This window comes from Chaetodon trifascialis, chromosome 6, assembly GCF_039877785.1.
Source record: "Chaetodon trifascialis isolate fChaTrf1 chromosome 6, fChaTrf1.hap1, whole genome shotgun sequence".
In the NCBI taxonomy this organism is placed as follows: domain Eukaryota; kingdom Metazoa; phylum Chordata; class Actinopteri; order Chaetodontiformes; family Chaetodontidae; genus Chaetodon; species Chaetodon trifascialis.
In genome coordinates this window covers 10,926,029-10,948,234 of record NC_092061.1, presented here as the reverse complement: position 1 = coordinate 10,948,234, position 22,206 = coordinate 10,926,029, and the positions used below count along the sequence as shown (strand labels likewise).

At 42.7% G+C, this 22,206-nt stretch overlaps 2 protein-coding genes across 3 annotated transcripts; both read right to left on the bottom strand.

Moving 5' to 3' along the window:
* Positions 1-1,651: 1,651 nt before the first annotated feature.
* On the bottom strand, positions 1,652-16,374 carry pggt1b (protein geranylgeranyltransferase type I, beta subunit). The gene is made up of 9 exons (XM_070965172.1): positions 16,235-16,374; positions 15,543-15,661; positions 13,659-13,723; positions 12,979-13,130; positions 12,641-12,773; positions 10,893-10,938; positions 8,881-9,065; positions 7,910-8,018; positions 1,652-5,268 (listed from the first exon to the last, which is right to left on the bottom strand). Exons 1-9 carry the CDS (start codon positions 16,360-16,362, stop codon positions 5,102-5,104), a joined length of 1,104 nt encoding a protein of 367 aa, XP_070821273.1. The 5' UTR covers positions 16,363-16,374; the 3' UTR covers positions 1,652-5,101.
* Positions 16,375-16,633: 259 nt separating this feature from the next.
* Positions 16,634-21,698, bottom strand: LOC139332666 (coiled-coil domain-containing protein 112). Of its 2 annotated transcripts, none has more exons than XM_070964725.1 (14): positions 21,652-21,698; positions 21,004-21,125; positions 20,795-20,916; positions 20,434-20,523; positions 20,121-20,196; positions 19,821-19,947; positions 19,522-19,638; positions 19,163-19,300; positions 18,294-18,406; positions 18,041-18,167; positions 17,726-17,893; positions 17,323-17,421; positions 17,059-17,177; positions 16,634-16,914 (listed from the first exon to the last, which is right to left on the bottom strand). In XM_070964725.1, exons 1-14 carry the CDS (start codon positions 21,694-21,696, stop codon positions 16,884-16,886), a joined length of 1,494 nt encoding a protein of 497 aa, XP_070820826.1. In that variant the 5' UTR covers positions 21,697-21,698; the 3' UTR covers positions 16,634-16,883. The 2 variants fall into 2 exon arrangements, with proteins under 2 accessions (XP_070820826.1, XP_070820827.1); XM_070964726.1 differs by having other exon boundaries at positions 21,004-21,122.
* Positions 21,699-22,206: the final 508 nt, after the last annotated feature.

Genomic DNA, 22,206 nt, shown 5'->3' with positions numbered 1-22,206 from the left:
CAAATGGGATCCTCTTGCAGGTACAGCAGGGAAAGTCAAGGGATCACAGATGTCATTGTTATTTGCCATCTGGGAACCATGAACGCACCACATTCTATTAACAATTAACTATCGGCAGCTTATAAAAACAACAAACATTATCAAATGACTTACTAACCATTCATAAAGGCACTCTTACCAACCCATAAACTCTGTATAGAGAGGTCTCATTATCAAGTGCAGCATCTACAATATCCAGCCCCTCACCACCATTTCAATAGACTCTTGGGACGAAGATGAGCAGTGCTCATCTGTGGAGATGACACTTGACTGCCATGTAAAAAGCCACATAACTGAACTGTGTTGCCCCCTGCTTCACTGAATAATCAATAGAACGCATTGATTAGTGTGTTTTACTAAGCAGAATTGATTCAAGTGAAATAACTACAGAAGAAGCAGCTGTTGCGTAAGCACGTGGAAGTCCACCCAAGGGTCTGCAGATCATTAAGAATGAGTCATTCCTTCACATGACGCAAAGCACCAAACACACTCTGTTTGTATACTTGTGCAGCAACAGCTCCGTCCAACAAACATCAAGTCCTCCTGGGTTTACTTAGCCCGACAAATGACCTTGATAACGATGTTAGCATCAGTTCTTTCTGCAGTGGGGTGAACAGATAGGTGGAAACCAGATTTTAACATTAGTTTTTACTGTTCTTCCAATCAGCCTCTCCAGCTTGCTGTCAGTATAGGGTTACACGTCTCAGAGGGAAGTCTGGTGCTAGACAGGTATAAGTTGACTGCTGAACAGGGGACCAAAACCACACCCAAACTACAGCTGCAGCTGGCTGTCAAGGCAGCGTCTCCAGGCGATCTTAATCTGGGCTGGGCTCTACTCACAGGGGAAGAAAAGACATTTCAAATCTTATTTTCCTCTTTTGCTTTCTACACTTGCAAATTCATAAAATGTGCGATCAAGTGCTGTTTAAATTTTTAATATCCTCTGCATCCAGAACGGGTATCTAAGTGCAGCTAAGCCACATTTGTCTGGATCAAATTACCCAATCAGTGCCAACAGTGAAGTCTGTGACTGTGCTATGCAGCTCCCAGGTGGGACTCTGTGTGTGTTTGCATGTGTGCTCTGTATCCAGTGCAAGTCCCCTTCCCCTGAGGCTTTTAACTGCGCCTTAGTCACTGACCTAGCAAAGAACAGAAAAAACCCCATCATCAGACTGTGTTTACTTTAAAGCACAAGCCATCCACGTTGCAGACAAATTAAAGGAAAATTGAGAGAAATGCTGACAAGTTGTGATCTTTGAAGTAAAAAATAGAGCTGCAGGAGTTCTGAGTCATGCAGCCACACAGTCTACCATGAAAAGAAAGAAGGACTTGGTCTTTTATACAGAAACTCAGCTGGAGGTAATCATACAACACCCAAATGAGCAATTTCGGTTTTCCTACAGGAGAAACAGGACTGTGGCTTCGGCTACTTACATCTTAAATGGTTACAGAAAAGGAAAACTTGAAAGACATGAAGACACAATGCATTTAATTAATACTGAATGTGAATGTTCATTGCCGGGTGACAAATCTTAATGTTTTTGGTGATGACCTTTCCTTGAAACTTTCTGCTGCTCCCGAGGGGATAAAACACTGAAACCAGAACAACAGTAAAAGTTAGGATGTGTTTTTATTCGTCATAAATACAGAATGCACCGCCAAGCTAGAATCAACATGACTGTCCTCAACTTCAAAGCTCAAGTACTATAATACATCGCATAACATCCGCATATCCAGTTCCTCTGTCAGACTCTCTGATGTCGCTGTAAACATTTTTCATCTTGAGCACTTGCACAATAAAAGTCACATATTTATAGACATTTACATATTTATCTACACTCAATATTTCTACAAAGCATAGAAAAAATAAATTCCATTACATTTATTGTTACATTTTTTATTATTACATTATGTATACAGTATTAGTTGATGATAGAGCAAGGGTTCGCGGCCATTTGTGGCATTTTGGCTGCATCTCATTGAGACTTTCACAGTCCTTTCTCATCTCTGGACCGTCCCAGCACTGTCTTCACTGCAGCCGTGTTAAAAGCGCAAAGCCACGATCCCGTTTTCATGCTGCGGGACTGAGAGCGTTGACAGCAGCGTGACGGAGAGAAAAAAAAAAGGGAGCTGCGATATAGCAACTGCGGAGATGCAGCCTTCATCTGCAGAGAGTGGCAGATCCATCCATCCAATCTTTCAAGCTAGTAAGCATTTATAGGTTCTGTCTCAACGGACTCTTCCCTGCGTCGGGAAATACAGAATCGATCAGACAGGAAGGGACAAAGCCAGATTCTGGTAAATATGACCTCTACCAGCTGATGTCTGATTGGATAAGTGAACTCTACAAAGACAGGAGGAGGAAAAAATGTTTACAGAGTAGGTGTTACACTTCCCGGATGTTGACACAGAGGATACACCTTTCCTCCTCCCCCTCCAGAGAACACTTCTGTTCAGTGCCTTTCTTGATAGAAACAGCTAAGCTAAGCCCGATGCTGTACGTTTAGGGAACATTCAGAGAGCGGTGACCCAGAACAAAGCTAGGTGAGGCACATTTCAGCGTCAAGACTGAGCGCGTAGTCTTGCTATACAACTTGGCCTATATAACCTAAGGACAGAACCCAGCCGCTGGGAGTTGTGTAAGCAGTAAAAGTCACTTCAGAGGATGCGTGGAGGACGTGGTCGTTTCTTTTTTCACTCAGGACGACTCAGATTTACTTCATAACAAAGTAGAAAAAAAAAAAGACATACACCAGAAATACTACATAATGACTATTTCAAAAGCTAATTCTGTCGATCTTGTATTATCACATGATTTGTGTGTCTGAGGCTCAATTCAGCAGCTGCAATGAAAGTCATATCTGAACTTTCCCAATGGTGAAATTATTAAAAAAGAAATGGCAGAAGTCGGCAAAATCAGAAAGAACTGTGGCAAAGCCTATTGTCTTAGGCAAACAGTAAGAAAACATGTATATAAAGATAAATGTAGGATGCACTTGGCCAAAAAGAAACTGTTTTCGCACCAAAACAAGGCTATATAACAGTGGCGGTTTGGTTGGGGTTCAGAGAGGAGATTCCAGCCTCTGACAGTTTATGTTTAATAATGGATGGGTCAAATTATTTATTTATTCACCTCTCCGCCCCTCCTCTCTCCTTTCCTCCGTCTGTCTGCTCTGTTTTTTTTAAGTCAGAAAATGGGGGCAACCTGGTGGGAAGGGAGGCGAGGCCAGGTACAGCTTCATTTTAGGTGGAAGCCACAGAGGCCATATTTTTAGATCCAGTCAGAGCTGGCACTACACACAGCAGACTCCCGCAGGTAACGTGTTGCAGGCAGGCCACTGCGTTTCTGACCTGCTGCGATACCGTCTCCTCGTCACTCGGGGAGCAGGTGTCCGCTGTCATAGCGATCTTATAATGAAAGGGTGTGGCTTTGGTTGTTGTTGCTTGCTGGGAATCAGAGCATTGACGTGATGAGAAGGCAAGGACAGCCCAAGAAGTGCACGCTGGCTTGCACTTATTTGGGTAAACCGACTCTTGCCGGCACATTCTGCTCATGTGCATTGTTCTTTGTTTTTGCCCTGCATCCTTTCTGCTCTGAAAATAACAATCCAAATTCCCAGTGAGGCTCAAATACAAGGAATACATTTCCCCAAGTTATGATACCACTGTCTCATCTTTTTCCTATTGATTTCAGGCTGGCCGGTGCCTTGCAGGGAATATGGAAGCTGGTGAAGGAGGAGAGCTTGGATCAGTTCGGGGTTTAAGAGTCAGGGGATGTGCTGATAAAACTGACAGCCTTGCAGGAAAAGAAGGGATTTTCCCCCCCTTACCGAATTCCCTAAAGAGGCCCAATCTATTTTTCTGTTACCCTCAAGAAAAATGAGAACACCAAATTATATTTTCTGTGATCTGAAATGACGACGCCTGTGGCTGAACTCATTTTTTAATCTTCTTTCTAGGATAGATAAGTCATAGATTTGGCCCTTAGGGTGGTTGTTGGCTCTTAGTTGTCTTCTCTGTGAATTCCATCCCAGCAGTTTGATTATCAATTTAAATCTCTGAACAAAGCCTGCAGGGGTGAAACTGAAGGAGAGTTCACCTCCCAGGCTGGTATCACCTTTGGGACTGGAGCGCTTGAGGCTTTAAAGAAGTGAGGATGGAGATGTTAGGAGGGGAGAGAGGCAAAAAAAAAAAAAAAAACTGTACAGGGAGGATAGTGACCTTTTTTGTCTGAGAATGTAGGGATATTAATCTGAAGGAAACAGAGAGATTTGTCTCAACAGTTTCCCAATTTCCCCTCAAAAATCACCACAGGGCCCGTACTGCTTGGTGAACAAAAACGATGAACTTGTTTGTTCCATTTTGAAATATATGGACATTATTCAGCGATAGCAAACACATAGCTAGGTGATTCACGTAAAATTAGTCCAGCAAACTCAAAGACCTTCAGCTACTGAAGCCACCAGTTACTCCAGAACCATTTAAAGACACAGTTTAGACGCCCCCTCCTCGGGGTCCCATCTCAGATTTCGAATAACGTATACTTGGAGGATGCCTCTTACGTCCACGTGAAGTGAGTCAGTAGTGTTCATCCTTGGCTAGAAGGTTTACAGCAGATTGTGTTGTTTGTTGACTATGATGTTGAGGTTAAAGAGCAGGAAGCCTCCGAAACATCATTATCTAAAAAGTTTGTAAAATTGAGGCATTGAGGAAGTTGTTCAAGTCTCTGAAGACTGAAAATTGACGGTCTGGCACATAATTTTACTCCCACAAACCACAATGCACATTGTTATTTACTACAGTCTATGAATAAAAGGCAGCAAAAAAAGTGTGGCATATATTGCTTAACAGAAAAGTCACTTTAGATGGACTTCAAATGAGCTCCCCAAAGTTACGAGTGTGTAACTGGAGCCTTAAAAAAAATCTTCCTGATTCCTAAAATGAGGAGGCCTCTCAAATGAGGGGCCAAACGTCTTCAAGACACACAGCAAAAGTCCAGCAGCCTCTGACTGACTACTGTTACTGAACCTGTTCAGAGACAGAGCCGTGGATCATCCTGCTGTCAGTGCTGTCGGCTGCAGCTGCCAGTGTTGACCCTCCATGTCTGCTGCAGCTGCTGGAGGTGTTGAAAGGCTCTCTGGGTGATGTTAAGAGCTGGGTGGACCTTCCTCAGACTGGGTTCTCCGATCAGAGACAGACCACACAGCCCTAAGTAGGCATGGAGAGGGTCTGGTAGGCAGGAAATGGAGAGAAAAGGGTAGAGGGGAAGAGAAGGGAGGATCGTGAGGGATGAAAGAGTGATCAAAAAGGAGGGAAAGAAAAGGGAGAAACGAGGTCAGAGATGATTAACATGCATTACAGCAGCAGCACCTGTGTTTGATGGGTCTGCAGACCTGATCAGAGATAAGACGATGATGGTGTTTGTCACCTCTCTCCATTACTGAATCAATACAACAATAACCTAATTTCACATGCAAAAAACATGCATATTTTTGTCGTACCGCTCCTTTAAGATGATATAAATAATGCACATATGTTGGCCCCCTGACCTTTCCGTCCCCTGGGACCGCAGTAAAAGCTGCACAGGCCAGTAAATGGAGCAGTAATTGAATTATAATGAAATGACAGATCATTGGACACAGGCATCAGAATCAATCAAAGCACCATTAGCTGCATGAATCAGGATTCGTAAGGACTCAGATTCAAGGTTACATAGACGACATGTCTGGATTAGCCCGAAGTTTGAGGTGAGATTTGATTTAGAAAATATTTTTCAAGTCAGGCTTGTATTGTAAATTGTGATATAAGGCCCTTGTATACAAAATGACACACAAAACAATCAAATTTATTTTTTGGACTCTGGCTAGGTCAGAATAATTAATTTGCACAACAGAATTTTGTAGAATATAAACAAGGTAAAACCAAAACGTCCTTCCACTGATGGTCATTTAATGATAATATTGAATTATCACCCAGCAGAAGTGCAGAGCAGCGACCATTTATCTTTGGATTTTGATAAGCATAACTTCAAACCCATGCAGAACTCAACATCGGATAAACTGAGGCAATCATTCCACTGGGGTGGGTGGAAGATAAACAGTAATGGACTTGTGCGCCCTCTAGTGGCCATCGGATCCGCTGGAATTGCGCCCATTGATGCGTTGGAAATTCAACGCAAATTCTGCGTTGAAACCAAGCCATCAGTTAATTACACATCCAGCAGTTAGAGAGCAACGTTATCATTGAGTTGGAATGTATTTCTGTCCACCTGGTGAAAGTCCAGTATTCACTATGTGTTACCTCTGGTTTTGGTCTCTACCGACTCCTGAAGTAAATATCTGGGTCAGGAACTTTAACCGTCTACTGTCTGGTGCTGAGCAGGTCATGCACACTGAGTTTGAAGAGCGTTTTTGCTGAAAACAGCTGCCTGCTGCGACCACAAACTATGCAACAAGAGCAGTGAGAATGAACCAAGCAGTAAATATGTGTACAGCAACAGTGAAAGACTCAAGCTGCAGATTTAGGTTATTATCCTCTGTGGGTTCATCGCGAGGAGAGCCCCCTGCCACTGATCATGACATCTGACCGTCTGCTGTCAGGGTTATAAGGCAGAGATCCTCAGATACAGTCAGGATTAGGCCTTCCTCCATGTTGTTTTGGCTGTTCCGTAAAATTCCACCAAGCAAAGAGCTCCATGCTGTGCTGTTCAGTAGGCAGAGATTGCCTTAAGAAAAACTGCGTGTCAAGGTAAAGGAGCAAGTTGTGCCATTACACAGCTGTTAATCGTACCGCTTCATCTGAGAACGGATTTTCACCACAGAAACCTTTCAAACTAATTTATCCACAACTCTTTGTCGCAGCAACAGCTAATTCTCATGATACTTGGATCTGTGGGTCTTCACTTGAGTGTTTATTCAGGCATTTTATAGCAATGACGCAGGCAGTGAAACAAGCTGCAGATCTGTTTCCTGGCTTCATGGCAACAGATGCTTCTATTGAGACGGAATTCAATCAATTAAGGCTGAAAGTTTAACCACCCGCTTTTGTTCTGTGATATTGTGACCTTCTTATCTTCCTAGACCAGTTCCTGGACATCAGTAGCTGTGCATGACAGCACTATTCAAGTACATGCGACTCCAATGCTATCTGTTCCCGTACTGCAAAAGAGTCCCTTTATGTCCTAAAACTCACTTTTGTTCAGTAATATTTACAAAGCTTTGTCAGTACAGCATCTGTTTTGCTGCATTGTTTCTTCCAACATTTCTTCTTCCCTGCCTTGTTCCTGTAATGTGAGGAGCTCGATCTCCCGTGTCCTCGGGCTACCTACGAACAATCGCCTCATCAATTACACATTACAAGGGCGAGCAAGAGCACACCATTGAAGTTTAGGGTTACAAGAGCTTTTCCATTGATCTCAGTTGAAAACTGCCAACCACAACTCCACCCTGACCTCTCTGCACCTGTGGAGGGTAGAAACTGTTCAGAAACTGAAACTGCTTAGTTTCACCGCCGATTTGTCCTTGAGATCTTTGAAGCGACTGAAAAATCAATTGCGACAATATATTGACCTGAAACCTTGACTTAGACTGTGTTCTGTTTGTTTCCACCGCATGGACATTAATCATGTCATTTTACTGCACTCCTGTGGCCTTTGCAGCAGTATAAAGGTGCACAGGACTTGTGTCACTCTTACCTTGACAGAAATTAGTATCCGATGGATACAACAAACAGCAACGCAGACACAAGACTCTTATAAACAACCATGGCAGTATTCTGTAATTGGCTTTCCGGTCGTCTCTTTTTATTTGCTAGAGAGCCTCTAGTGCACGATGCGCTTGTAAAAGCCACCTCTGCAGGTCAACTCATTTACCTGGGTGGCTGTCCGGCCACTTGGCGAATCCCCCCACCAACCGATCCTGCGTGGACAAGATGAAGCTCCTGTTCTTGTCAAAATTCGTATACTGGAACACGCCTAACAGCTGGGATGGGAGAGAAGGTGAGGGAAGAGGGTGAGGGGGAAGGGAGGGATGATGAGGGAGAAGTTTCATTATGACAGTTGGGAGCAAACATAAAAATGAAACATATATATTTAAAATAAATCGGACTTGCTCATTATTTTCCAAATGGTTATTTTTACAGTTTAACATCAATTTTCAGTTGCAAAGATGCTGAGCATGTTGTGTTTCTACGGTGAGATATTCCTCATACTACTGCTTTCAATTTCACAAAGGTGGGGGACTGCAATCAATGAACAAACGCTTGATATCCTCTTTCTATACAGACACGAGTGGAGAGAATATCAAGCCTCAATGTTTGCCACACTGCACCTTTGCCATATACAAATATTTTGTATGAGTGTGCACATTTGTCCCTCTAGCACAGTTTTGACCCAGTAATTCACACTTTTCCTGCACTGTATGTGTGTGTGTGTGTGTGTGTGTGTGTGTGTGTGTGTGTGTGTGTGTGTGTGTGTGTGTGTGTGTGTGTGTGTGTCTGGCTTACTCATAGCTGTTTGCAGTTTAACTCATAGTTTTCTGCACTGTGTGTGCATGCATGTACCTCTGGCACAGTTCTGACCCACATGCTGAAAGGTTTGCTCACAGTTTTTTGGGGGGTTGCCTGTGTATGTGGGTTTGGGGGATTAGACCACTTGTTTACACAGTGTGAGCATACACAGTGCTATTTAACACATGCCAATAATCTTTTCAAAACTCATCTCTCACCCATGTGAAAATGCAGCAAAAGTGCAGGAAATCTGAGGTAAAATACTTTAATGCACTAAATGTGTTAATGCAGGCAGGAGTGTATTTGTGAACATGTGTCTGTTACACCAGTCTGTACCTCGAGCGTAGCGCCCACCCAAAAGGAGTAGCATGTGTCTACAGGTTTGTTGGGGCGCCCGTGGAAGCCGGTCTGCTGCCTCATGATACACCAGCGTCGGATCCTGTCCAGCTCCCGCTGACTCAGCGCCTCCTCCAGTCGACCCATCAGACACAGAGAGGCTATGGCGCAGTACGTCCAGCCACCTGGACCCGCAGGTGCATGACACACATAGAGTGGGAATGGGCAATTTGTAACACAAATGAATCTAATTAAATGAGAGTACTGATTTCTGACAGCGCATTCAGATTGAAAAGCGGTTCCAGTGGTTCACCTCAACATGTTTTCATGACTGACGAGATGACTACAGGGCACTGCAGTAAAAACAGAGGGTGTGTCTGCATGTGGGCACTTTCACTGCCAAATATTTGATTAGCATGCTGCTACTCTCACTTTGCACCTTTCCCTGGAAGTTATCACGACGTGGAGCGACCGTATGTTTCGTGTGAATATACAGAAATGCGTGCTAGTGGGGAAAATGGTAGAATTTGAATACTTTCCTGCACAATAATTGAAGACTTCTGAGTGGAATAAAGAAGCTTTTTAGACTGAATGCAAAGTGTCTTTACAGCTACAATTATACAAACATGAGCGTGCTCGTCCATTGGCGGCAGGCTGTAATCAGCACAGCCACAAGCAGCAGCTATGCATCACCTTCTACAACCCGACCGTCAACTGTTTGCATTGTCACCGTGCATTTAAATCATCCCTAAACATCCCCACTCGTCAGGGCTGCTTATCTGAGCCTGTGTGTGTTCATGTGTGAGGGAAACAAAGAAGAGGTGGGATGAAGTGTGTGGGTCAGAGGTGTAAATCTGCCAACGCGTTACACTCGCCTCCAATCAACCATGTCTAGCTCAAGATCAGAGGGGATAAAATATAAATCTGGATCAAACAACAGCGGCAAATCCAAAACCACTTACTCCAACAGCGGGTTAGGGACAGGCATATGCTTTATGACAATTAAAATATGTTTTAACTAAAAAAAAGCACTAAAAAGCAGTTTTCTGGCCCCTTTTTCTACGAAGATAAACATTTTTCACAACTGAAGATACCTATTTTTCCTCATGGGCCACAGTACGGAATTTTTAAGTGCACTGAATCGACAAAGACGCACTCTGTCTTCAGAAAACAAGAGTACACAGCTTAAAGAAGCAGAAAATGCTTGAAACGCATACGTGAGATAAAAGCAAAAGACTGAATACGTACACACAGAGAAACTGAATTTCTTTCCCTGGCAAACAGCATCTGTGACACCGTGTTGAACTACACAGTGGCTCAAACACAATCATCTACAAACACAGTGGAAGAGTCTCTGCACACTGTGTGGGAGGTCTCGGTGCTGAACACACACACACACTTTAGGGGCGGATGGGTAATGGGCATCCACTGTATATCTCTGGCGATGTGTAATCAGCCCCCAGACAAAGAGTTGGCTGGCTTGCAGAGGAGAGCCGAGTCTCAGTGAAGCCTGTAATCATAGAAGTTTATCGCAAGGAAGGAAATTACCAAGACGCACAAGGATCTGTCCCTTCAAGCAGTTCAGTCTGTCACGGAGTCAACAGAAACAATACCTTTATGTCAAAAATGTGACTATGGATACGTTCCAAGCAGTGCTTAAAATATGTGTGTGTGTGTGTGCGCGTAGGAAGGCTTTTGTGTCGCAATAATAAGGTTTAATTTGAGTGGGGGAGGGATTAATGAGGACAATGTATCTACAGAGATTTTATTGGCTAATCCTTTAAACCAGTTTCTCCCATCAGCCACTTTCATGCCCTCCACTACGCCAACGCACCAACAAACGTTCTGATCTCATATGAAGCTTTTAACTTGAAATTCAAAGTCAGATTCGTGAAGCAGAGTTTTAAATCTGGGTTGCCAAGTGTGTACAGTCTGACCTACCGGACCACTTAATGTGCGTTCAGCTTTCGATTTCAGATATCAAAGCACAGTCAGAAGATGATGGTACTCACCGTGTGACTCTCGCCCGGCTCCCTGGCCAAAGCCATTGTCGTACGACTGCAGGGTACAAAGACAAAGCAATTGAATTAGCACGCGATATTTCATCTGGCAAGAAAGGCTAATAAAAGAGATTAGTGTGAGAAGAGGCTGAGCTGCAGACATTTATTCATATTGAACCTATCTTTTACAAATATATAAACACATTTGTGAGGCATTATTGAAAAGGGAGTGTAAAGATGTCGCCACGAACAAACACCAACATGCCTTCCCAGATGTTTTAACTGTCGACTACAGAACTGCTCGAATGTGATGCGTCACTGTCAAAACGAGTCTTGAGGCGTCCCATTGGTTCCTACAGTAGTCAAGTCAGGACTGGATGCATCATCTACTCGCAGGCTAACTTGTTTGTTGTTGTTTTTTTTTTAAATCTTTCTTTCTTGTACTTTTTGGTTGCAATCGAGTTTCAGCAGTTACAAATTGCACAATCTCTTTGAGGAGAGAAGAACTGAGAAACAGCTCAGCAGAGCTCTGGGTCCTGAGGAAGAGCAGTTCCTCTAATATACAGGCAAGATGATTAAAAATAACAAAAATCCAACTCATTTTTTTATTTGCCATTTTTTGGTTAAACTTCCCATTATTGCTCTCTCTTATTCTATGATCTTTTTGTTTAGGCTTCAGTCATACAGTTATACTTATGCTAGAGGTGGTGATGGTCCCAGATGGGTTTTTTCATTTCAGTTTATACACCAGTTTTTTCCTGTGACAAGCTTTGAAGCAACTTTATAAAAAATCCTAAACTGCCTATTATAAGTTCAAAAACAGACGTCTGTCACTTGGGAAAGCTGGCGAGGTTGAGTCCTTGTCTGCTTGTGCGTCTGGACTGATCAGATCATAACAATAAGACTGGTAAATGGATACCTGCCGCCACCCAAATGTCAGTGTAACGTCTGTGCAGCTGGTAAACTTGTCTGCCGTTCCAGGGCTTTTCTGCATAAAACCACCTATCATCTGGTGGTTTCTGTATACTTAGATGCACCAACAACTAACTTGCATTGCCAAAGACATTTTCGGAATCCACCCACCAGCACGTGGCCAGTGGAACACGTATACTTTTCAGACATGATTCACAGTTATCTGTTAACTAATTAACAGAGCTCTGCCAGAGTGTGTCTGTGTGAGAGCTGGCCATACACACCCCGAGCACAATAAAGAAACTATGTCATGAAACAAAATGAGCTAAAGTTTAAAGATGAGTGGGACCGTCTCCCTGCTGTGGGGGACTTGACATGACAAGCGTGAAGACAATACCTCACTCGGACTGCTTTGATGTGTCCACTGTGAGCCACATCTGATGGAAAACACAAACACTGAGGCTAAAAGCAAGGGTTCAGCTAAACATCAGGCAACAATCGGACAAAAATATCACTCAAGTGCCACATCAGAAACTTGGAACATGTCATTTTTCTCCAAGTGGGGCGGAAAAACCACTGCTACAGCTTTAAGACCATGATGCACTGCTCAAACCCCTCCTCCCAGTTATTATAAATGAAATATTTCTGGGCAGCCTGCCACTGCTGAAGGTGGGTGGCCTATTCTGCCCATTCAAGTGGAGGAGCCCTGCTATGAATGGTGCAGAAACAGGGGTTGTACCATTAGAGGGCAGTCCTGTCGGCCTGGAATCCAGGTCTCATTGCATGCATTCATTAATGGTGCAGCAAGAACTTAAACCCTATGTTTCTATGCTTTAACATCTACTCACCAAACTTCCTCTGATGTACTCTATGGCCTTTTGGATGTCCATGCCTGACCAGTCGTCCAGCATGTAACAGATACTGGCTGCACAGTAGATGAACCGTATATCATTTTCACTTCCTTCTGGCACTGCGTAGAAACTGGAAACAGGAAGGCACAGAGACACAGAAGGCCACAAAAACAAGAGTTACACAAACAGTTCAAAATCAGCTAAACGTCCACAATTAGAAATTTGAGAGTTAACGTCAGTCCACGTTAGGACTGCTAGTGTTCACATGACCTCAGGTGGATTTGAGTCAGAGTCGAAGTGCCAGTGCAAATTTGTGCGTGTGAGTGCGTGCTGACCTGCCGTCCTCCAGCTGCAGCGCTCTGAGACCAGCGAGACAGGCCTGTTTGTTCACCCGGCTCAGGTCGTCCCCCAGTATTAGCAGCGAGCACAGCCCTGTGTAGGTCATAGCTACATGGCCACTGTCGTACGGATGGAGCACACCTGGACCCTGGTGAAAACATCAAAATGAGATGTTATTCATGCAACGCAGCGGACAGACAGAAAACAAGAGATTACAGCAGTTATTAAAACCAACATCTGGAGGAAAAGAGCGGTTTAAAAGCAATAACACGAGCAGACAGATCAAGCATTTGGCCATCTACAGACAGCTAAAATAGACCTTTTGGGGCAAAATGACTCGGGTTGGCATTGCTGTTACATCTAAAAACTAAGTCTCCATGGGGACAGAGAAGTAATGCCAAATGTGAGAAATACATGGAGTACAATGACTGCTGGGATCATGCTAGTAAAACTGGGAATGGCCCAGACCCCCTGATGTGAGAGAGCAGATTGGAATAATATGATTAAAATGGCTTAAAAAACCAAAATATTTTTAGAAGGATTTATGCTAATGAAAAAACATATCTTTAGATTAATGCAAAGCCAGGGATGCTTGATATTTTACAGACGTGGCACAATGTCTGGGTAAATATGGCATCAGGTCTGAAAGCAGTGCTGGGGTAAAGAGGGGCAGTACCTTAGTGCTGTAAGGAATTCCAATATGTGACGATCCTCGAAACCCACAACGACTTAGATTAGATTCTGGAAGGGAATAACAGGCAGATGTAGTAAATACTCAGCAATGCGTGATGGTTAACTTCAGGAAAAACTGGAACAGACAGACAGCACACTCTCACAAACTAGGTCTCATTCTTTGGTATTGACCTTCAGCAAGGTTCTGCAAAGATGCTCAAGTAGCTAAAATTAACAAGTGTGCTGCTGCCATCTACAGGCCACGGTAAAAACATTACACAGCAAGACCCAGTCAACAGAACAGCATCATACCTCAAAGACAAGCAAAGTACATAATACTTTCACACATGTCAAAAGTCATGTGATCTGACTGACACGACTGTCAGGCTTCTAATACACTGATCATGATGTACTACATGATAGGACGTCTTATGCTCACTTAGAGGTTGTAAAATGTGTATTCAGTCAATCCAGAGAAGCTCTACAATATTCATGTATTTTCAGTATGCTGATGTGGTAAACAAAACTGTCTGCTAACCAGCTTTTGATCTGAAAATGGCATCTACAACATCATCAGGGACAGGTGGCTTCTGGCGTAGATGCAGACACACATTTTACATAGATTAATTCGACATACACAGACTTTTTAATTTAACACACCTGCACTCAGTTAGAAAGACAAGACACACCCATCAACAACTGTTAAAAGTCTCAAAAGCTTCAAATATAAAGTGTATTTCCATACTGATGATACATTAGGAAATTTTAAGTGCCTCCCAAGCTGTATTTTCACACCTAATGACAAGAAACCAAGCAGACACCAAACATATGGCGGCAGCAAACATGAGACCAATCAAGCACGGCTATCCCGACGTGATTTCTGTTGATGTCTTGAATAATTAACTAACTGGGCATCTAAACAGATGGCACAGAGTGGCTTGTTAGGGACAGAAAAAACAAGTCATTAAATATTGAGAGTCCAACTTTCCCTGATGAACAGAGGTACAGTTGGAACAGGTTAGGTGAGGAGGACACCTGGAGGCCAGTATCTGTCTCACAGTCCAAACAGAATGAAACTATTTCGCACACACTTTGAAGTCTGACAGCTCTGAAGTTGTCCCAAGCCCTCTAGTTGACCTCCCTACACACACTAGCATGAACAGAACAATATACCAGAAATATTTCAGGTAAGTAATTTAATTTAATTTTTGCCCCGTTTCCACGTGAAACTCCTAAAAGTTGTCCATGTTTTTCGTGATCATTCACACATCACCACCCCCTGTTCAGCTCCCTGGCCTGGAAATGAGAAACCCCGGATGTCTGAGTGTCTGCACCAAATGTGCCCATTACAGCAATAAAGAGCATTAGTCCTGCCTCTTCTAAGCTGGCCTCTGTACCACAAGTCTGTAACCCTCAAAGTATTTTCTTATAGACTGCTTCTTTCTTGTTTTCCTCAATGGCTGAAAGAATACTGAGAATTCCTGCCTCTTGCCCAGTTTCAGTAAAATCCAAAATCCTCGACATACTGAGGATACAAAGACAAAACAATGATGACTTTGTTTGATGCAGCTCCCAGAAGGCTCTGACAGCAGGGAAACTGGACTGATCTGTGCTCGTGCAGGCTATGCCAGCATCATTTGCTCATTAAGATACTCAGGAAGAATTTTCATACAGAGGATGTGTTGTTTGCATTGTTGATCATTACAACAGCTGTTTTCTGAACCCCTGTGTGTCAGAGGTGATTCTGCTTCATTCAGCTTAATCCTGGTGTATTTATTTGCGTTGACAACAACCTTTGTCCTACCTTTGTTATGTCAATTTTATTCTTATTTTTTATATAATGAACTGTTTAGGATATGAGACTTGACTTTGAAGATATGAGACTTACGATCATCTGTGGGCAGAACCTGTAGTGAGTAGATCCACTCAATCAGTACATTTCTATCAATCACATCCAAAGCGTCCAGCACGTCGAGCCCAGACAGGGCAAAGAAGATGATAGTTAACCTGGAAAGAAGGCAGAGAACACTCTTATTTCTTTTAACCACTTCATACTGATGTGCATAAAGATACAACTATATAAGCTACGTTATAGGAACGAATGCATGGTCAGAGCTCCGTAATTTACACTGTGGCAGTGAACAGTCACATGAGATCACTGGGTGATAAAAACCAACTCAAAATAATATCTATTTTTAAGAAAACAGTCCGACTAGCCGATACTTTGGTTCTCCATCCATCTGGCGAGATATTTAAGTTGACAAAGGAAGAAACTGGCCAACTTTACAGAGCATTCCGCATGAAGTTCACTTTCAAATGAGTCTTATTCCTGTAATATAAACTTATTAACAATGACTAATACGTGTGACGGGTCGCCGTGCCTCAACGTACTGCGTTTCCTGTATGACTACATGTAAGTCTGTCATAACTTCAGAACCATAGCTGACATTAGCAAGGACGCTAAGCTAAGTAGCACTAGCTTCCATTCAAAACGGCTGAACCCGAGCTAGCTTGGATGCTAGTCAAGTTCCTCAACAGAGCATCTAAATAGAGCGACGCTTTTTGTTCCAGTTAACGTACCTGGTTGTTTCTAGCGAGGCGTATCTCTCAGGCAGCACCTGAAGTGTTCTCTGGAAGAATCGTACATGTCGATCTCTTAAAAAGTCTATTTGCTCAAATTCTTCAAACTGGCTCTCCTCTTCCGCCATCTTCGCATCCGCACCTATGAGGAATCTTTTCCGGTACGGTTGTTTTTCACAATAAAAGCCCACACAGCAGCTCAACGTACAGAGAGATTTGATCTCTTATAAAAAGGTAACATGTACACACTGTATAGACTCCTCTCCTTGGAAATTACTTTTGGGAAATGGCTGGATATTCTACAGTAAATATTGTTTGAAAGCTGGGACCCAATAACACAGACTGTTAACAGTCCAACATCTTATCAGAGCAAAAATAAATCACCAGAGACAAGAAGCTGACATATTTACACAAAACTGTAGTATCCTTTTATTGAAAATAACAAGTTTTTAAAATGTAACATAATTTAATTCATAGACACAAGTGTACAAAACATCAAACAGCAGCACACAGTAGATTCAAATAAAGGCACAATCTGGTTGAGGTACCATTGAGTAAATTTTCATTCAATCAAATTTCTATAGAAAGAGAAAATTGTACTGAATGCATTTGAGGATTGTTCTTTTTTCAATTCTTCCACTGCTGCTCATCACAGGCCTTGTCTCCAAGTAGGAACAGCTCTGCAACAGAACAACAGTGATTTCAGTGATTCCGCAAGCAATCACACATTACCAAAAACATTTCTTCATAGAAACAGAGCCTACTGACAGTAAGAAAAAAAAAAAAAAGAACGAGTGACTAGTGAAAAACTAGTGCAATCAGACCTGTGAAACATCTGTGTTACAAGCCCTCCTCCTGAAGGTCCAATGTGTTTCATTCGTTCCTCCCATCCCTTAGTGGGACGTGCAAGTCTGGAGGAGTCTCTGCTGACGTGACTGTCCACCTGAATTAAGAACAAATAAACATTAACCTTTTCCTAAATCCGTAGCCTTGTTTCTTAAAGATTTTCAGATTTTGTTTTCTTTTCTTAATGATTCTGAGAGATCTTGAGGTATATTTGACTGACTTATTCAGTGTCCAACCCTGACCTTCGCTTTTAACTTAGCAGCGATCCTCCTCTGTCTGTCCTCTTCCTCTTTTTCCCTCAGCTGTTTCTCCTGAAGCTTTGCCTCCACCTTGTGAAGATCCTGCAGAAAGACAGACACAAGCTTCGTATTTGCGTAGCATGTTGACTTCTGTTGCGCCTGATATCAGTCTAGTTCAGACAGATTTCCATGCATCCTGGTGCGTGTCGGGCCAATCACGAGTGTTTCCCATGTATGGGAGGGAGAAATGGTCTGGTGATGCCAGGCTAGACATTTACAGTATCTACTAACATCAGCTTGTGTTAAGATTCCAACATCTGAAAAGGTAAAACCTCACATTCCTGACACACATCACATCCTCACGTGACAAAACACATGCTGGTCTTGTGATCTCTATGAATCGCACCCTTTCATTAAAGCGTTTGATGCCCTTTACTGCCTCCTTTCTCCTCTTCTCCATCTCCCTCTGTTCCTCCTCTCTCCTCCTCCTCTCCTCTTCCTCCTCCTCCTCTCTCCTAAGTCGTAGCTGCTCCTCAATGGTGAGCTTCACTTCCACCTGGCGGCGACGCTCTTCCTGATAGATGGAAATCATTTTGATTGGTAAAGGTTTGCTCCAGGTGCGCGTTGATTTTCATGCTAAATAAATCACACATTACTCATGAACACAGATAAGTACATGGTACCTGAATGACTTTTCACACAAATACATGCACAAAAGCACCTTTGCCCGTCTTCTCCTTTGAATCTCCTCAGCCAGTCTCTGCTCCTCTTCCTGCTCCTTGTTTCTTCTCTTCTCTTCCCTCCACTCCTCAAGTCGCCGGGCCGCCTCCCTCTTCTCCCCCTCAGTCCTGAAACAGAACAGGACAGAACACACTAAAACAAACATGACAGCAGTGCATGTGACTGCTTCAGTTATGGACTCAGTGTCTCCACCTCGTCTTTCTGTTTTTAAATCGATTCTATTTCTAACTCACCTGTGTTGGCGGGCCTGGCTCTTGGCCTCCTTCTCCCTTCTTTCTGCCTCCTCCTGACTCTGTATCCTGGTCTGGCGTTCCTGATGCTTCTTGGCTTTCCAACGCTGAATAGCCTGTGTATGGGAAGTAGTAATAATAGAAACCCACAACAGTTATAAGACAGTACCACAGCCTCCAGAAAAGTTCTTTCTGATCTCCTGGCTATGCCGAGTTTATACAGAACAAAGATCAAATAAAGACTTTTCAAATATTCAAGTGGAAAAAGCAAACGTGTCTTCCACCCACGATGAGGCGGATGTTCTCTGAACCAATCAAAGGCAAGATGCAACAGGCCTTAGTCAAAACTGCTGATGGTGAACAGTTTATGGTTATAAGCTCTCCTCCCTTCTGACTCAAGGTGGGATGATAAGTAAAATGCCTTCCAGGCAGTGGAATTTGGCTTTCGGTGAAAATCAGCAGACTGTAAGCCTTCCAGTAAAACAGGAATTTTTAACCGAACATTTTAGTAAGATGTGCATTTAATTAGAACAAATTAGTCCTAACAACTGAATTTTAAAGATGTTAAAATTACATCCAAGATATATATATATATATATATACACACACACACACACACACACACACACACACACACACACACACACACACACACACACACACACACATATATATGAATGACTAAAATCTGTTTGTTGTTTAATTATTCTGACAACAATGGATTCAATTCACTTATGATGTCAGGAAGCCTTAGCATAGTGAAGGATGTTGCTTTCTCTTCCTCTTCATATTCTGCAGTGTTCACCATGCACTTATCCAAAAGAGGTTAGCTTTCCTCCTGAGCTCATACATGTTTCGTCACAGCTCTCTACCTCTCTCTTTCTGTCCTGCAGGTAGATCAGCTCCTGATGCCAGTCCTCGTGTTGCTCTATCTCCTCCAGTGTTTTACTGGGCAGGTACAGTTTGGCCTCTTTCCTGTAAGCAGGTTGCCCACTGTGCTTTGTCCAGACCTACAAATCAAACAGATGAAAGTAAGTCAGACAGGAATCCTGCAGCAGTCAGCATTTGGTTTGGAATCTGCTGATGTTGCCTGAAGCAAAACATTGACAAGTGTTTGCTTAAGGAGTGGTGTTCAGTGTCTGTGTGCAATGATCTGCGAGTGGAAGGTGTGAAAGAGGTTTCCATTGCAGCACAAGTTATTACAAGAGACCAAATCACAGTAATGCCTTACTTTAAGAAAGGCTTGGTGGTCATACTCGTCCCAGCCACCATAGAGGCCTCCTGTCTTTTGCAGGAAAGCTTCCAGTGCTCTGACCTCTGCAGGGAAGTCTCGGTCCAGGGGTTTGTTCTTATGGAAAAGAGAAAGCTATGAATGAAGTGCTGCATGGCTGAGAATTATATACACGTACCCTTCTGGCAACACTTCATATGAAGGTACACATACTCACCATTAAATAGTTGCTTATATTCAATTCAATTAATGAAGGACAACAGATAGAATACAGAGTAGGAAGACAAGGGAAGACAGACCTTTACAGCAGGAGCTGTGGGTAGTTTTGGATCTGATTTGACAGCAAGGCTCCAGTTTTCAATCTTCTTCTCGTAAGCTGTGATCTCCTGTGTGCACGTCCTCTCCTCCTTCAAACGTTCCTCAAAGCTGAGAGGAGCAGGGAAAGGCAAAGACAGCTGTTCATAACATTTTCGTTACAGTGCATGTATTGATTGCTAGTGTGAAGGAAACACTGGTGAGTAGCTGTTACTTGTCTTGTCTAATTTTTACAATATTGTGCTTTCCATCTATCAAGTCAAATTTAGTCTACAACCCGTTACCATGACCGCTGTTCCTCCTTTAGGGTGTTGATTGAGATTTCCACCTCTGACATTATTTCCTTCAGTCTTTCAATCACTGAAAACCAGAGTAAAAACATTATTAACAATCTGGCCCAAAAACGTATCTTATTTTCATTTATACAACTGTGATATTACAATCACCATGCTTTTATTGAGTAGTGCGTCTTTTATATTGATACAGCAGAATGGCACAGATATTGATATTAATGGTGACAAAAAAAGTACTGAATGTCTCACATGATGGCTGAATGAACGATAGAATAAAACTACATGATTGTTTGACAAAACTTACACTCAGGAGTTGGCTTCACATCTATGAGCTGTCTCTGAAATTTCCTCACACCATTATGAATCTCCACTAGCTGCTTCTGAAGATTCATCCCTACAGAGAAAATGCAAAGAACAGTATGAACAGCAATTTTCAAGAGCTGAGGATGGATGTTCTCTTTAACACTTGTTTACAGTTATGGTGCCACTTCCAGGAAGCACTCAGAGAACCATCACAGGCAAAGAATCCGGATATACTGTAAGTATTTACAGTATTTTATATCTCATGACAATAATACTATGTCAGATGCCCTGACACACTACTACATTAAAATTTCAGTTTCTAGAGGAAATGTTAGGATACTGTGATGCAAAGAAAAACCCACTCTCGGCATTTCTTTCTTCCTCAAGCACTTTCTCGTACTCTTCCAGATCTCCAGACACATCTGTCCAGCTGTTCCTCCTGCACTGAACACTCAGCGTCCTCTCTTTCTCCAACTTTTCAATCCTAAGGAGAAAGAGGAGAAAAGTTAAAAACAGGGACTGATTAAAAGAATTAGAATTAAAAAACAAATAACCCTGATTTGTTTCTTACTGTCTCCTGTTCTTCACGGCTTCTTTGAGAAACTGTGCAGCTTTCTGTGCAGCCAGCCTGTGATTCACACTGTCTGGGGATGATGTGGAGGGCTGCTGGCCACTGGAGTCTCCCTCCCCCTGCTCAAATTCATTTAGTGAAGGCACATCACAAAAACTAACCATAGTGTAACTATATAACAACATCCGCAGGTACAAATGTAATGTAAAATGTAATCCGCAACGTCTCGTCCGATAATAGAAAACTACATTCTTCGTCAATCTAGAACCACTGCACTACATGTTACTAAGGAACATGACCGGCATCCATTTTCGGACACCTAGTACCTAACGGAAGTAGTCAGTCTTTCTGCAAAATACCACGCAGACACTCCAACATGGTTATTATAATCAATAACAAGCGTACACCGGATTGGCTACAGTATGTCTTTGGCCGGATTTTGGAAAATAAAACCATAAAGTTGGAAACCGGTTTCCGTCTCCTAAAACCTAGCTACGTTAGCTAGCATTGATTAGCTAGCCAATCGGCCCCATACCCGCTGCTTTCCCTGAAAATATTAAACATTTGAGACGCTTAAAATGTTCTCGACAGCCACACAGTACATGTCAATTTTAGAACAAAGGCAGAACACAGCTCTGTGATACTTACCGAGCAATGTTTAGCCGTGTATACAGCGGTTGCTAGGGTGGCCATGTTTAAGTGAATCTGTCAATAAAATAAACTTTATTTAAAAACTAAAACCTCTTGTCAAGTACTGCTGTAGTTAGTGATTCGTGCCAGCAGAGGGCGCTGCTAAACGTTAATCGTCTGCATGAGCCTGAAAGACTGGAATAGACTGGAACATATTAGATCTAAGTAGGTGGTTGCTTGTAAAAATACTGGAATCAGCCTTTAAAATACCCTCCATGTGCAAATTTTTAATCGATGAAAGTTATCTCCCCCCAGGTTGTAAAACTGTTCTCCTCGAAGGCAACATTAAATTTGGTTTCTGCGGCCCTGAGTGCACCCTGCTACAACTCGATGGTTAGAGTTACCTTTGCATCTCACTCTCAGATAACTGCCCAAGGCCTTGGTTATTTCTGTAACAGCCTTTTTATAATGGCCAACAGCTATAATTATTACAAGAGCTGGCCAAGTGACAGTCAGGGAGAACAGAGGAGAGAGAAAGACAGAGTGAGAGGGCGTATAAATAGAAACCTGAAT